The 12,850-nt window shown below is 61.3% G+C and overlaps 1 protein-coding gene across 1 annotated transcript; it reads right to left on the bottom strand.

Annotated features, from left to right (window-relative positions):
- Nucleotides 1-1,757: 1,757 nt before the first annotated feature.
- LOC126651482 (rhodopsin kinase GRK1-like) lies at nucleotides 1,758-12,847 on the bottom strand (the record flags this gene model as incomplete). Its single annotated transcript, XM_050337404.1, is given in 7 exon segments — nucleotides 1,758-1,839; nucleotides 1,841-2,044; nucleotides 4,551-4,771; nucleotides 6,796-6,920; nucleotides 8,346-8,429; nucleotides 11,516-11,673; nucleotides 12,777-12,847. Coding segments are annotated over 7 exon segments (945 nt in total), but the record flags the coding sequence as incomplete, so codon positions are not given.
- Between the last annotated feature and the right edge of the window lie 3 nt (nucleotides 12,848-12,850).

Genomic DNA, 12,850 nt, shown 5'->3' with positions numbered 1-12,850 from the left:
GGGGGACATTTAGGGGGACATGGAGGACACTGGGGACATTGGGGGACAGGTGGATATGGGGGGATACAGAGGGACATTGGGGACACTGAGGACATTGGGGACACAGAGGGATGTGGGGGTGTTGGGGACATTGGGGGACACGGAGGTTGGGGACACTGGAGGGGACACGGAGGATGTTGGGGACTCTGGGGGACACTTGGAGGGACAAGGGGGTGTTGGGGACATTGAGGGGGACAAAGGGAGGTTGGGGACATTGGGGGCACATGGAGGATGTTGGGGACACTTGGAGGGGACAAGGGAGTGTTGGGGACATTGGAGGGGACACGGGGATGTTGGGGACTCTGGGGGACGCTTGGAGGGACAAGGGGTGTTGGGGACATTGGGGGACATGGAGGGTGTTGGGGACACTGGGGGACAAGGGGTGTTGGGGACATTGAGGGGGACACGGAGGGTGACACTGGGGGAGGTGTTGTCCCCAAACCCACACCAGGAGCAGCAACAACCACGATTTATTGTACACGAAGGGGGAGGGGAATGAGGGACCCCTTTGTGGTGGGGAGAAAGGAGGGGACCCCATTTTTTTTTTTGAGGGGGTCCCAAAGGGTGTCCCTGAGTCGGTGGGGGGACATGAGGTAAATTTTGGGGGATTCTTCCAGGGTGGCACCGAGCTGAGGGAGGGGGCCCCTGAGGTTTTTGTGGGTGCATGGGGGAAAAGGGGGCTCCAATTTGGGGGTGTCTCATGTTTTGGGGGTGTCCCAGGGCTCCTCCAACTTTTTTTGGGGGTCTCTCTCCTTCTTTGGGGGTCGTTGGGTTTTTGGAGGGTTCCTGGGGGGGCTCATTTTGGGGGTGTTTTTGGGTCCCCATTCCAGGTATCCTAAAGGGGGAGACGCCCCATGTTTTAGGAGGATCCCAGTCTTGAGCCCTCCTCCCCAAATTCCACATATTCAGGGGTGTCCTCCCTGTTTTGGAACCCCTGGAGCGCCCCCTCCACTTTTGGAGCCCCTCGTACCCCAAATTTTTTTTTGGGGGTCCCTCTTTCCCCCCCACTCCCACCCCAAAAAGGGTCCCCACTTTTCAGCCTCCCATTCCAGGTATCCTAGGTGAGGAGGGAATCCCAATTTTCACCTCCCCCATTTCATATACCTCGGAATTGGGGGGTGGGGGAGACCCCCATTTTGCCCCCTCCCCCCATACCCCCAATGAGGGAGGACCCCCAACTTCACCCCCTCATTCCGGGTATCCCAAGGAGGGGGATCCCCCCATTTTGACCCCCCCCAATTCCAGCTATCCCAAGGGGTGTGTGTGGGGTCCCCCACTTTTGGAGCCCCTCGCTCCCCTAAGGCGGGGCTGGGGGGTGGGCTGTGGGCATATCCCCCCATTTTACCCCTCCCTCCATTTCAGACCCCCCAAATTTGGGGGATTGGGTGAGCACCCCCCACTCCTGGAGCCCCCTCCACACCCCAAACTATCAGGGGTACCCCTAGCCCCCAAATTTGGGGAATGGGGTGAGCACCCCTCTCCTGGAGCCCCTCACTCCCCAAATTAGCAGGGTGTGCCCCCTCACCCCCCAAATTTGGGATGGGATGAACACCCCTCACTCCTGGAGCCCCTCACACCCCAAACTATCCGGGGATGCCCCCAGCCCCCAAATTTGGGGAACAGGGTGAGCACCCCTCACTCCTGGAGCTCCCTCCACCCCCCAAATTAGCAGGGTATGCCTCCCTCACCCCCCCAAATTTGGGGGTGGGGAGGGGCGCTCAGAGCAGGCAGCAGGTGGAGGACTTGCCCCCCGCCCCCCCCGCGGCGTTGGGGTCCAGGTCGGGGGCAGCGTCCCCGGAGCCCCCAGACGTTGAGCTCGTCGAAGACGCCGGTCTCGATCAGCTCCTCCTGCCAGGGGATGGCCACGGTGCCCGAGGCGAAGGCGTCGAACATCGCCGCGTCCCCCCGTCCAGCTCCACCCCCGCACCGTCGAGAAAGCCCCCACGTCCCCAGGTCCTTGGCGTACACCCGCCGGGGGTCCGGCAACGAACGGGGGGCACCAGACCTGGGGAGGGGGGACACCCTGAGGTCACCCCGCTTTCTGTGGGGATGCCCCTGAACTCCTGGTGCCCCCTGAGAGACCCCAACGTCTCAGGTACCTCCTGGTGCCCCCTGAGAGACCCCAGGATCTCAGGTTTCTTCTGGACACCCCCAAGAGACCCTAATGTTCTCAGGTACCCCCAAGAGACCCCCAACATCTCAGGTATCAATTGGCACCCCTCAACATCTCAGGTACCTCTTGAACCCCCCCAAGAGCCCCCCCAACATCTCAGGTAATTTCTGAACCCCCAAGAGACCCCAATGTCTCAGGTACCTCCTGCACCCTCCCAGTAGCCCCCTAACATCTCAGGTACCTCCTGGTGCCCCCAGCAGCCCCCAACATCTCAAGCCCCCAGGTCCTTGGCGACACCCGCTGGGTCCGGGCACGAACGGGGGGCACCAGACCTGGGGGACACACCTGAGGTCACCCTGCTGTCTTTGGGGTTGCCCTCTAACTCCTGGTGCCCCAAGAGACCCCCAGCATCTCAGGTATCTTCTGAACCCCCCAAGAGACCCCAGCATCTCAGGCACCTCTTGAACCCTCCCCCAGTAGCCACCCCCAGCATCTCAGGCATCTTCTGGACCCCCCCAAGAGACCCCCAGCATCTCAGGTATCTTCTGGACCCCCCAAGAGACCCCCAATGCCTCAGGTACCTCCTGGTGCCCCCAAGAGACCCCCATCATTTCAGGTAACTTCTGGACCCCCCAAGAGACCCCCAATGTCTCTGGCACCTCCTGGTGCCCTCAAGAGACCCCCAATGTCTCAGGCACCTGCTGGTGCCCCCCAGTAGCCCCCAACATCTCAGGTAACTTCTGGACCCCTCCTAAGAGACCCCCAACATATCAGGTAACTTCTGACCCCCAAGAGACCCCCAACATCTCAGGTGCCTCCTGGTGCCTCCCAGTAGCCCCCCAACATCTCAAGCCCCCAGGTCCTTGGCGCACACCCGCCGGGGGTCCGGCACGAACAGGGGGCACTCAGACCTGGGGGACGCCCAAGGTCACCCGTTGTCTTTGGGGTTGCCTCCTAACTCCTGGTGCCCCCCGAGAGACCCCCAGCATCTCAGGTATCTTCTGAACACACCCAAGAGACCCCCAGCATCTCAGGTACCTCCTGGTGCCCCCCAAGAGACCCCCAACATCTCAGGTAACTTCTGGTGCCCCGAGTAGCTCCCCCAACATCTCAGGTATCAATTGGCACCCCTCAACATCTCAGGTACCTCTTGAACCCCCCCCCAAGAGACCCCCAATATCTCAGGTAACTTCTGGTGCCCCCAAGAGACCCCCAATTTCTCAGGTAACTTCTGGACCCCCCAAGAGACCCCCAACGTCTCAGGTGCCTCCTGGTGCCCCCCAAGAGACCCCCAACATCTCAGGTAGCCCCCCAATAGACTCCCCAACACCCATTGGGGACCCCAATTTTGGGGCACCCAACCCCCGCTGGAACCCACCACCATGAGCACCCAACACCCATTGGGGAGACCCCAATTCTAGAACCTTCCACACCCATTGGGAAACCCCAATTTTGGGGCACCCAAACCCAACGGAGGCCCCAATTCCTGAGCACCCAACACCCATTGGGGAGACCCCAATTCTAGAACCTTCCATACCCCATTGGAGACCCCAATTCTAGAACCTTCCACACCCATTGGAGACCCCAATTTTGGGGCACCCAAACCCAATGGAGACCCCAATTCCTGAGCACCCAACACCCCTTGGGGACCCCAGTTCCTGAGCACCCAATACCCTATGGGGACCCCAATTCTAGAACCTTCCACACCCATTGGGGACCCCAATTCCTGAGCACCCAACACCCATTGGGAAACCCCAATTTTGGGGCACCCAAACCCAATGGAGACCCCCATTCCTGAGCACCCAAAACCCCTTGGGGACCCCAATTCTAGAACCTTCCACACCCATTGGGAAACCCCAATTTTGGGGCACCCAAACCCATTGGAGACCCCAATTCTAGAACCTTCCACACCCAATGGAGACCCCAATTCCTGAGCACCCAACACCCATTGGGGATCCCAATTTTGGGGCACCCAAACCCAACAGAGACCCCAATTTTGGGGCACCCCCCCCGCACTGGAACCCACCACCATGAGCACCCAACACCCATTGGGGAGACCCCAATTCTAGAACCTTCCACACCCATTGGGAAACCCCAATTCCTGAGCACCCAACACCCATTGGGGACCCCAATTCCTGAGCATCCCACACCCACTGGGGCCCCAATTTTGGGGCACCCAGCACTCCTTGGAGACCCCGATTCCTGAGCACCCAACACCCAATGGAGACCCCAATTCTAGAACCTCCCACACCCCTTGGGAAACCCCAATTCCTGAGCACCCAACACCCATTGGGGAGACCCCCATATTTGACCACCCCCCCCCCTCCATAGCACCACCCTCTGGAGACCCTCTGCTCGCTTCCCTCCACCTTCCAGGACCCCCCCAACCCCCCAAAACCCCCCCCGGGGGGCATTACCTGCCTCGAGCCGCCCCCAGTTGATGGCCCCGAAGAAGGGGTGTGCCTTGAGCTGGGCGCAGTCGCCCCCCCGGAAGCCCAGGCGGCTCTGGGGGTCCTTGGCCAGGAGCCCCTCGCAGGCCGCCCGCGCCGCCGCGCTGAACCGGCCCGAGTAGCTCACGGGGTCGTGCAGGATGCGCCGCGTCACCTCCTTGTTCTCCACCTTGGGGGGGCGGGGAGGGGAAAGGGGGGTCCTGGGAGGTTCTTGGGGGTCCCAGGGGGTCCTGAAGGTTCTGGGAGGTTCTTGGGGGTCCCAGGGGGGTTTCTGAGGCTCCCAGGGGGGGTTTCTGAAGGTTCTGGGAGGTTCTTGGGGGTCCCAGGGGGGGTTCCTGAGGGTCCTTGGGGGTCCCAGGGGGTCCTCAAGGTCCTGGGAGGTTCTTGGGGGTCCCAGGGGGGGTTTCTGAAGGTTCTGGGAGGTTCTTGGAGGGTCCCAGGGGGGGTTTCTGAGGGGGTTCTTGGAGGTTCCTGAGGGTTCTGAGGGGTTTCTTGGGAGGTTCTTGGAAGTTTCTGAGGGTTCTTGGAGGTTCTTGGGGGTTCTTGGGGGGTTTCTGAGGGTCCCAGGGGGGGTTTCTGAGGGTCCTGGGAGGTTCTTGGAGGGTCCCAGGGGGGGTTTCTGAGGGTCCCAGGGGTGGTTCCTGAGGGTTCTTGGAGGTTCTTGGGGGTCCCAGGGGAGGTTCCTGAGGGTACTGGGAGGTTCTTGGGGGTCCCAGGGGTCCTGAGGGTCCTGGGAGGTTCTCGGGGGTCCCAGGGGGGTTCCTGAGGGTCCTGGGAGGTTCTTGGGAGGTTCTTGAGGGAGTTCCTGAGGGTCCTGGGAGGTTCTTGGGGGTCCCAGGGGGGGTCCTGAAGGTCCTGGGAGGTTCTTCAGGGTCCCGGGGGGGTTCCTGAAGGTTCTTGGAGGTTCTTGGGGGTCCCAGGGGGTTTCTGAGGGTCCTGGGAGGTTCCAGGGGGTCTCAGGGGGGGTTCCTGAAGGTCCTGGGAGGTTCTTGGGGGTTCTTGGAGGTTCCTGAGGGTTCTGAGGGGTTTCTTGGGGGTTCTTGGAGGTTTCTGAGGGTTCTTGGAGGTTCTTGGGGGTCCCAGGGGGGGTTTCTGAGGGTCCTGGGAGGTTCTTGGGGGTTCCTGAGGGTCCTGGGAGGTTCTTGGGGGTCCCAGGGGGTCCTGAAGGTCCTGGGAGGTTCTTGGGGGTCCCAGGGGATCCTGAGACGTGCCAGGGAGGGGTTTCTTGGGGGTTTTTTGGGGGGGAGGTTCTTGGAGGTTCCTGAGAGGTTTCTTGGGAGGTTCTTAGGGAGGGTTCTGAAGGTCCTTGGGGTTTTTTTTTGGGGGGGGGGGTTCTTGGAGGTTCCTGAGGGGTTTTTTGGGGGGTTCTTGGAGGTTCCTGAGGGTTCTGAGGGGTTTCTTGGGGGTCCCTGTGGTTACTGGGCAGTACTGGGTGGCACTGGGTGGTACTGGGGGTCCCTGGGGGTCCCTGTGGTTACTGGGCAGTACTGGGTGGCACTGGGTGGTACTAGGAGGCCATGGGGGTCCCTGAGGGATCCTGGGGGTCCCTGGGGGTTCCTGTGGTCCCTGTGGGTCCCAGGGGGTCCCTGGGGGTCCCTATGGTTACTGGGTGATACTGGGTGGTACTGGGGGTCCCTGGGGGTCCCTGTGGGTCCCTGGGGGTCCCTGTGGGTTCCTGGGGGTCCCTGTGGTTACTGGGTGGCACTGGGTGATACTGGGTGGTACTGGGGGTCCGTGGGGGTCCCTGTGGGTTCCTGGGGGTCCCTGTGGTTACTGGGTGGTACTGGGGGTCCCTGGGGGTTCCTGGGGGTCCTTGTGGTTACTGGGTGGCACTGGGGGTCCCTGGGGGTTTCTGGGGGTCCCTGTGGTTACTGGGTGGTACTGGGGGTCCCTGTGGGTCCCTGGGGGCCCCAGGGGGGTTCCTGAGGGTCTCTGTGGGTCCCTGGGGGTCTCTGTGGGTCCCTGAGGTCCCTGGAGGTCCCAGGGGGTCCCTGAGGTTCCTGGGGGTTCCTGGGGGTCCCTGTGGTTACTGGGTGGCACTGGGTGGCACTGGGTGGCACTGGGGGTCCCTGGGGGTCCCAGGGGGTCCCTGAGGTTCCTGTGGGTTCCTGGGGGTCCCTGTGGTTACTGGGTGGCACTGGGTGATACTGGGTGGTACTGGGGGTCCCTGGGGGTCCCTGGGGGTACCGTCACCTTCTCCCCCCGCCGCCGGAAGGGCCCCTTGGCCTCGAGCATCTCGTAGAGCGTCACCCCCAGCGTGAAGTAATCGACGGACCAGTCGTACTCCTCGTCCCGCAGCAGCTCCGGGGCCATGAACCCTGCGGGGACACCCAGGGGACACTGAGGGGACAGGGGGACACTGAGGGACAGGGGGACACCCAGGGGACAGGGGGACAGGGAGGGGACAGGAGGGACAGGACCAGTCGTACTCCTCGTCCCGCAGCAGCTCCGGGGCCATGAACCCTGCGGGGACACCCAGGGGTGACATGGGGACACTGGGAGGGACAGGGGGACACCTAGGGACAGGGGACATGAGAGGACAGGAAGGGATAGGAGGGGATGGGGGACACGGGGACATGGAGGAGACAGGTGACATGGGGGACCCCGAGGCTTGGAGGGGGACCCCGTGATTGAGGGGTGATTAATCCATGTCCTCCCATGTCCCCAATGTCCCCAATGTCCCCTCAATGTCCCCAATGTCCCCCCAATGTCCCCAATGTCCCCAATGTCCCCAATGTCCCCAATGTCCCCTCAATGTCCCCAATGTCCCCCAATGTCCCCAATGTCCCAATCCCCAATGTCCCCAATCCCCCAGTGTCCCCCAATGTCCTCAATGTCCCCCCAATGTCCCCCCAATGTCCCCAATGTCCCCCAATGTCCCCAATGTCCTCCCAATGTCCCCCAATGTCCCCCAATGTCCCCTCAATGTCCCCAATGTCCCCAATGTCCTCCCAGTGTCCCCCATGTCCCCCAATGTCCCCTCAATGTCCCCAATGTCCCCAATGTCCTCCCAGTGTCCCCCATGTCCTCAATGTCCCCAGTGTCCTGAATGTCTCCAGTGTCCCCAATGTCCCCAATGTCCCCCAATGTCCCCAATGTCCCCTCAATGTCCCCCCAATGTTCCCCCAATGTCCCCCAATGTCCCCTCAATGTCCCCCCAATGTTCCCCCAATGTCTCCAGTGTCCCCAATGTCCTGTGCCCCCAGTGTCCTCAATGTCCCCTCAATGTCCTCAATGCCCCCAATGTCCCCAATGTCCCCAACTCCCCCAGTGTCCCCAATGTCCCCCCCAATGTCCCCAATGTCCCCTCAATGTCCTCAATGCCCCCAATGTCCCCAATGTCCTGAATGTCTCCAGTGTCCCCCCAATGTCCCCAATGTCCCCAATGTCCCCAGATGTCCCCCAATGTCCCCCAATGTCCCCAGATGTCCCCAATGTCCTCCCAGCATCCCCAGTGTCCCCAATCCCCCAATGTCCCCCCAATGTCCCCAATGATGTCCCCAACCCCCCCAATGTCCCCAGATGTCCCCAGTGTCCCCAATGTCCCCAATGTCCCCCCAATGTCCCCACTGTCCCCACGTCCCCAGTGTCCCCAATGATGCCCCTCAACCCCCAATGTCCCCAGATGTCCCCCCAGTGTTCCCCAGTGTCCCCAATGTCCCCCCAATGTCCCCAGTGTCCCCAATGTCCCCCAATGTCCCCAATGTCCCCAGATGTCCCCCAGATGTCCCCAGTGTCCCTACCCGGGGTCCCGGCGTAGCCGCGGGTTTTGTCGTGCCCCTCTTTGATCTCCACGGCCAGACCCATGTCGGACAGACGGACGTGGCCTGAGCACCAGGGACACCAGGGGTCACCAGGGGTCACCGGGGTCACCAGGGGTCACCAGGGTCACCAGGGTCACCAAGGGTCACCAGGGACACCAGGGACACCGGGGTCACCAGGGGTCACCAGGGTCACCAGGGACACCAGGGTCACCAGGGACACCAGGGTCACCGGGGACACCAGGGGCACCAGGGACACCAGGGACACCGGGGACACCAGGGTCACCAGGGTCATGGGGTCACCAGGGTCACCAGGGTCACCAGGGGCACCAGGGACACCAGGGACACCAGGGACACCGGGGACACCGGGGGCACCAGGGTCACCAGGGTCACCAAGGGTCACCAGGGACACCAGGGTCACCAGGGTCACCAGGGGTCACCAGGGTCACCAGGGTCACCAGGGACACCAGGGACATCGGGGTCACCGGGGTCACCAGGGACACCAGGGACACCAGGGTCACCAGGGACACCTCCCCAGGAACCCGTCCCAGTGCCCTGCACACACCAGTAACACAACCCCCAGTGTCCCCAGTGTCCACAATGTCCTCAATGGCCCCCCAGTGTCCCCAACATCTCCGGTGTCCCCAACACCCCCAATGTCCCCAACACCCCCAAATCTCCAACATTCCCAACATCCCCAACACCCCCAGTGTCCCCAACACCCCCAATGTCCCCAACATCCCCAACACCCCCAAATCTCCAACATTCCCAACATCCCCAACGTCCCCAACACCCCCAACACCCGAAGTGTCCCCAACACCTCCAACATCCCCAACACCCTCAATGCCTCTAAGGTCCCTAACGTCCCCAATGTCCCCAACACCCCCAATGTCCCCAACTCCCCCAAATCTCCAACATCTCCAACATCCCCAACACCCCCAGTGTCCCCAACATAATGACCCCAACACCTCCAACATCCCCAACACCCCCAGTGTCCCCAACATAATGACCCCAACACCTCCAACATCCCCAACACCCCCAGTGTCCCCAATGCCCTCAATGTCCCCAATGTCCCCAACGTCCCCAACACCCCAAACATCCCCAACACCCTAAATGACCCCAATATACCCAATGTCCCCAATGTCCCCAACACCCCCAAAGTCCCCAACACCCCCAACACCCCCAACACCTCCAACACCTCCAACATTCCCAACGCCTCCCAACATCCTCAACACCCCCACGCCCCAATGTCCCTAACGTCCCAACACCCCAACATCCCCAATGTCCCCCAACACCCTCAAAGTCCCCAACACTCCCAACGTCCCCAACACCCTAAACATCCCCAACGCCCTAAATGTCCCCAGTATACCCAACACCCCCAACGTCCCCAATGTCCTCAACATCCCCAACGTCCCCAACACCCCCAATGTCCCCAACACCCCCAATGTCCCCAACACCCCCAAATCTCCAACATTCCCAACATACCTAACACCCCCAATGTCCCCAATGTCCCCAATGTCCCCAACACCTCCAATGTCCCCAATGCCCTCAATGTCCCCAATGTCCCCAATGTCCCTAACACCCCAGTGTCCCCAACACCCCCAAAACTCCCAATGCTCCCAACGTCCCCAATGCCCCCAACACCCCAACGTCCCAACACCCCAAACATCCACAACACCTCAATGTCCCCAATATATCCAACACCCCAATGTCCCCAACATCCCCAACACCCCCAATGCCAACGTCCCCAACACTAACGTCCCCAACACCCCAATGTCCCCAACACCCCCAATGTCCCCAACACTACCAACACCCAATGTCCCCAACACCCCCAGTGTCCCCAACACCTCCAAATCTCCAACATTCCCAACATCCTCAACACCCCCAATGTCACAATGTCCCCAACGCCCCTAACACCCCCAATGTCCCCAATGTCCTAACGTCCCCAACACTCCCCAACGTCCCCAACACCCCAATGTCCCCAATGTCCCCAACGTCCACAACACCCCCTAGCGTCCGCGTCCCCAATGTCCTCAGTGATCCCAACGTCCCCAACACCCCAAACATCCTCAACGCCCTAAATGTCCCCAATGTCCCCAACGTCCCCAACACCCCCAGTGTCCTCAACATAATGTCCCCAACACCCCCAACACCCCCAGTGTCCCTAATGCCCTCAATGTCCTCAACACCCCCAACACCCCCAATGCTCCCAATGTCCCCAAAGTCCCCAACGTCCCCAACACCCCCAATGTCCCCAGCGTCCCCAATGTCCCCAACATCCCCAATGTCCTCAGTGATCCCAACACCCCCAATGTCCCCGACACCCCAAACATCCCCAATGCCCTAAATGTCCCCAATATGCCCAATACCCCCAACGTCCCCTAACATCCCCGACACTCCCAGTGTCCCTAACACTCCAACGTCCCCAAACGCCCCAATGTCCCCAATGTCCCCAACATCCCCAACGTCCCCAACACCCCAAACATCCCCAACGCCCTAAATGTCCCCAACGTCCCCAACGTCCCCAACATCCCCAATGTCCCCAACACCTAACACCCTAATGTCCCAATGTCACCAACATCCTCAATGTCCCCAACACCCCCAAATCTCCAACATTCCCAACATCCCCAACACCCCCAGTGTCCCCAACATAATGTCCCCAACACCCCCAACACCCCCAATGTCCCCAACAGCCCCAATGTCCCCAACACCCCCAGTGTCCCCAACATAATGTCCCCAACACCCTCCAACATCCCCTAACATCCCCAACACTCCCCAATGTCCCCAACGTCCCCAATGTCCCCAACACCCCAACACCCCCAATGTCCAACACCCCCAAATCTCCAACATTCCCAACATCCCCAACACCTCAATGTCCCCAGCGTCCCCAATGTCCCCAACATCCTAGCACCCCCAATGTCCTCAATGTCCCCAATGTCCCCAACACCTCCAATGCCCCCAACACCCAACTCCCCCAATGATCCCCAACATCCCAACACCCCCAATGTCCTCAATGTCCCCAACGTCCCCAACACCCTAAACATCCTCACATGCCTAAATGTCCCCAATATACCCAACACCCCAATGCCCCTAATGTCCCCACAACACCCCTCCTCTCTCTGTCTCCCATCCCCCGTGCCCCCGGGCGTCACCGGCGTCGTCGAGCAGGACGTTCTCGGGCTTGAGGTCGCGGTAGACGATGCGGTGCTGGTGCAGGTGCTCCAGCCCCAGCAGGATCTGCGCCGTGTAGAACACGGCCCGCGGCTCCCTCGAACCCGGGTTGGCCTCGTCCACGTTGTAGATGTGGAACCTGCCCCGCCACCCCCGCGCCGGGGACACGCTCAGCGCACGCGTGACGGGGGCGTGACGGGGGCGTGGGGACAGGCCAGGGACGTGGGGACACTCTGGGGACACTCTGGGGACACTCTGGGGACATGGTAAGGGCATGGGGGCTCTCCAGGTCTCTGGGGACATGGTAAGGACATACCAAGGACATGGGGACATCCAGGTCTTTGGGGACACGGTAAGGACATGTCAAGGACATGGGGGCTCTCCAGGTCCCTGGGGACACTCTGGGGGCATGGTAAGGACATACCAAGGACATGGGGACATCCAGGTCCCTGGGGACACTCTGGGGACATGTCAAGGACATGGGGGCTCTCCAGGTCCCTGGGGACACTCTGGGGACATGGTAAGGACATGCCAAGGACATGGGGACATCCAGGTCCCTGGGGACACTCTGGGGACATGCCAAGGACATGGGGACACTCCAGGTCCCTGGGGACACTCTGGGGACACTCTGGGGACATGGTAAAGACATGCCAAGGACATGGGGACATCCAGGTCCCTGGGGACACTCTGGGGACATGCCAAGGACATGGGGACACTCCAGTCCTTGGGAACATGGTAAGGACATGCCAAGGACATGGGGACACTCCAGGTCCCTGGGGACATGGTAAGGACATGGGGGCGTTCCAACCCTTAGGGACATGGTAAGGACATGCCAAGGACATGGGGACATCCAGGTCCCTGGGGACACTCTGGGGACATGGTAAGGACATGCCAAGGACGTGGGGGATACTCCAGCCCTTGGGGACATGCCAAGAACACGCCAAGGGCACAGGGGACACTCCAGGTCTCTGGGGACACTCTGGGGACATGCCAAGGACATGGGGACACTCCAGGTCTCTGGGGACACACCAAGGACACACCAAGGACACATCAAGAACATGGGGACATGCCAAGGACATGGGGGGACACTCCATCCCTGGAGGACACACCAAGGACACACTTGGGGGCCGTACCATGGAGACCCCGGCACCGCCCTCATCCCCAGTCCCCCACACACGTGTGTGGCACACGCCAAGGACACACCAAGAACACGCCAAGGCCACGCTAACCCCCCCCCCGTACCGCAGGTCGCCGCCGTTCATGATGGTCATGACGAGGCAGAGGTCGGTCTTGGTCTGGAAGGCGAGGCCAAGGAC

Source organism: Myiozetetes cayanensis, unplaced genomic scaffold, assembly GCF_022539395.1.
Source record: "Myiozetetes cayanensis isolate MyiCay16 unplaced genomic scaffold, myiCay2020 scf627, whole genome shotgun sequence".
Lineage (NCBI taxonomy): Eukaryota > Metazoa > Chordata > Aves > Passeriformes > Tyrannidae > Myiozetetes > Myiozetetes cayanensis.
Note: the sequence above shows the minus strand (reverse complement) of the source record. Positions and strands in the feature narration are given on the sequence as shown.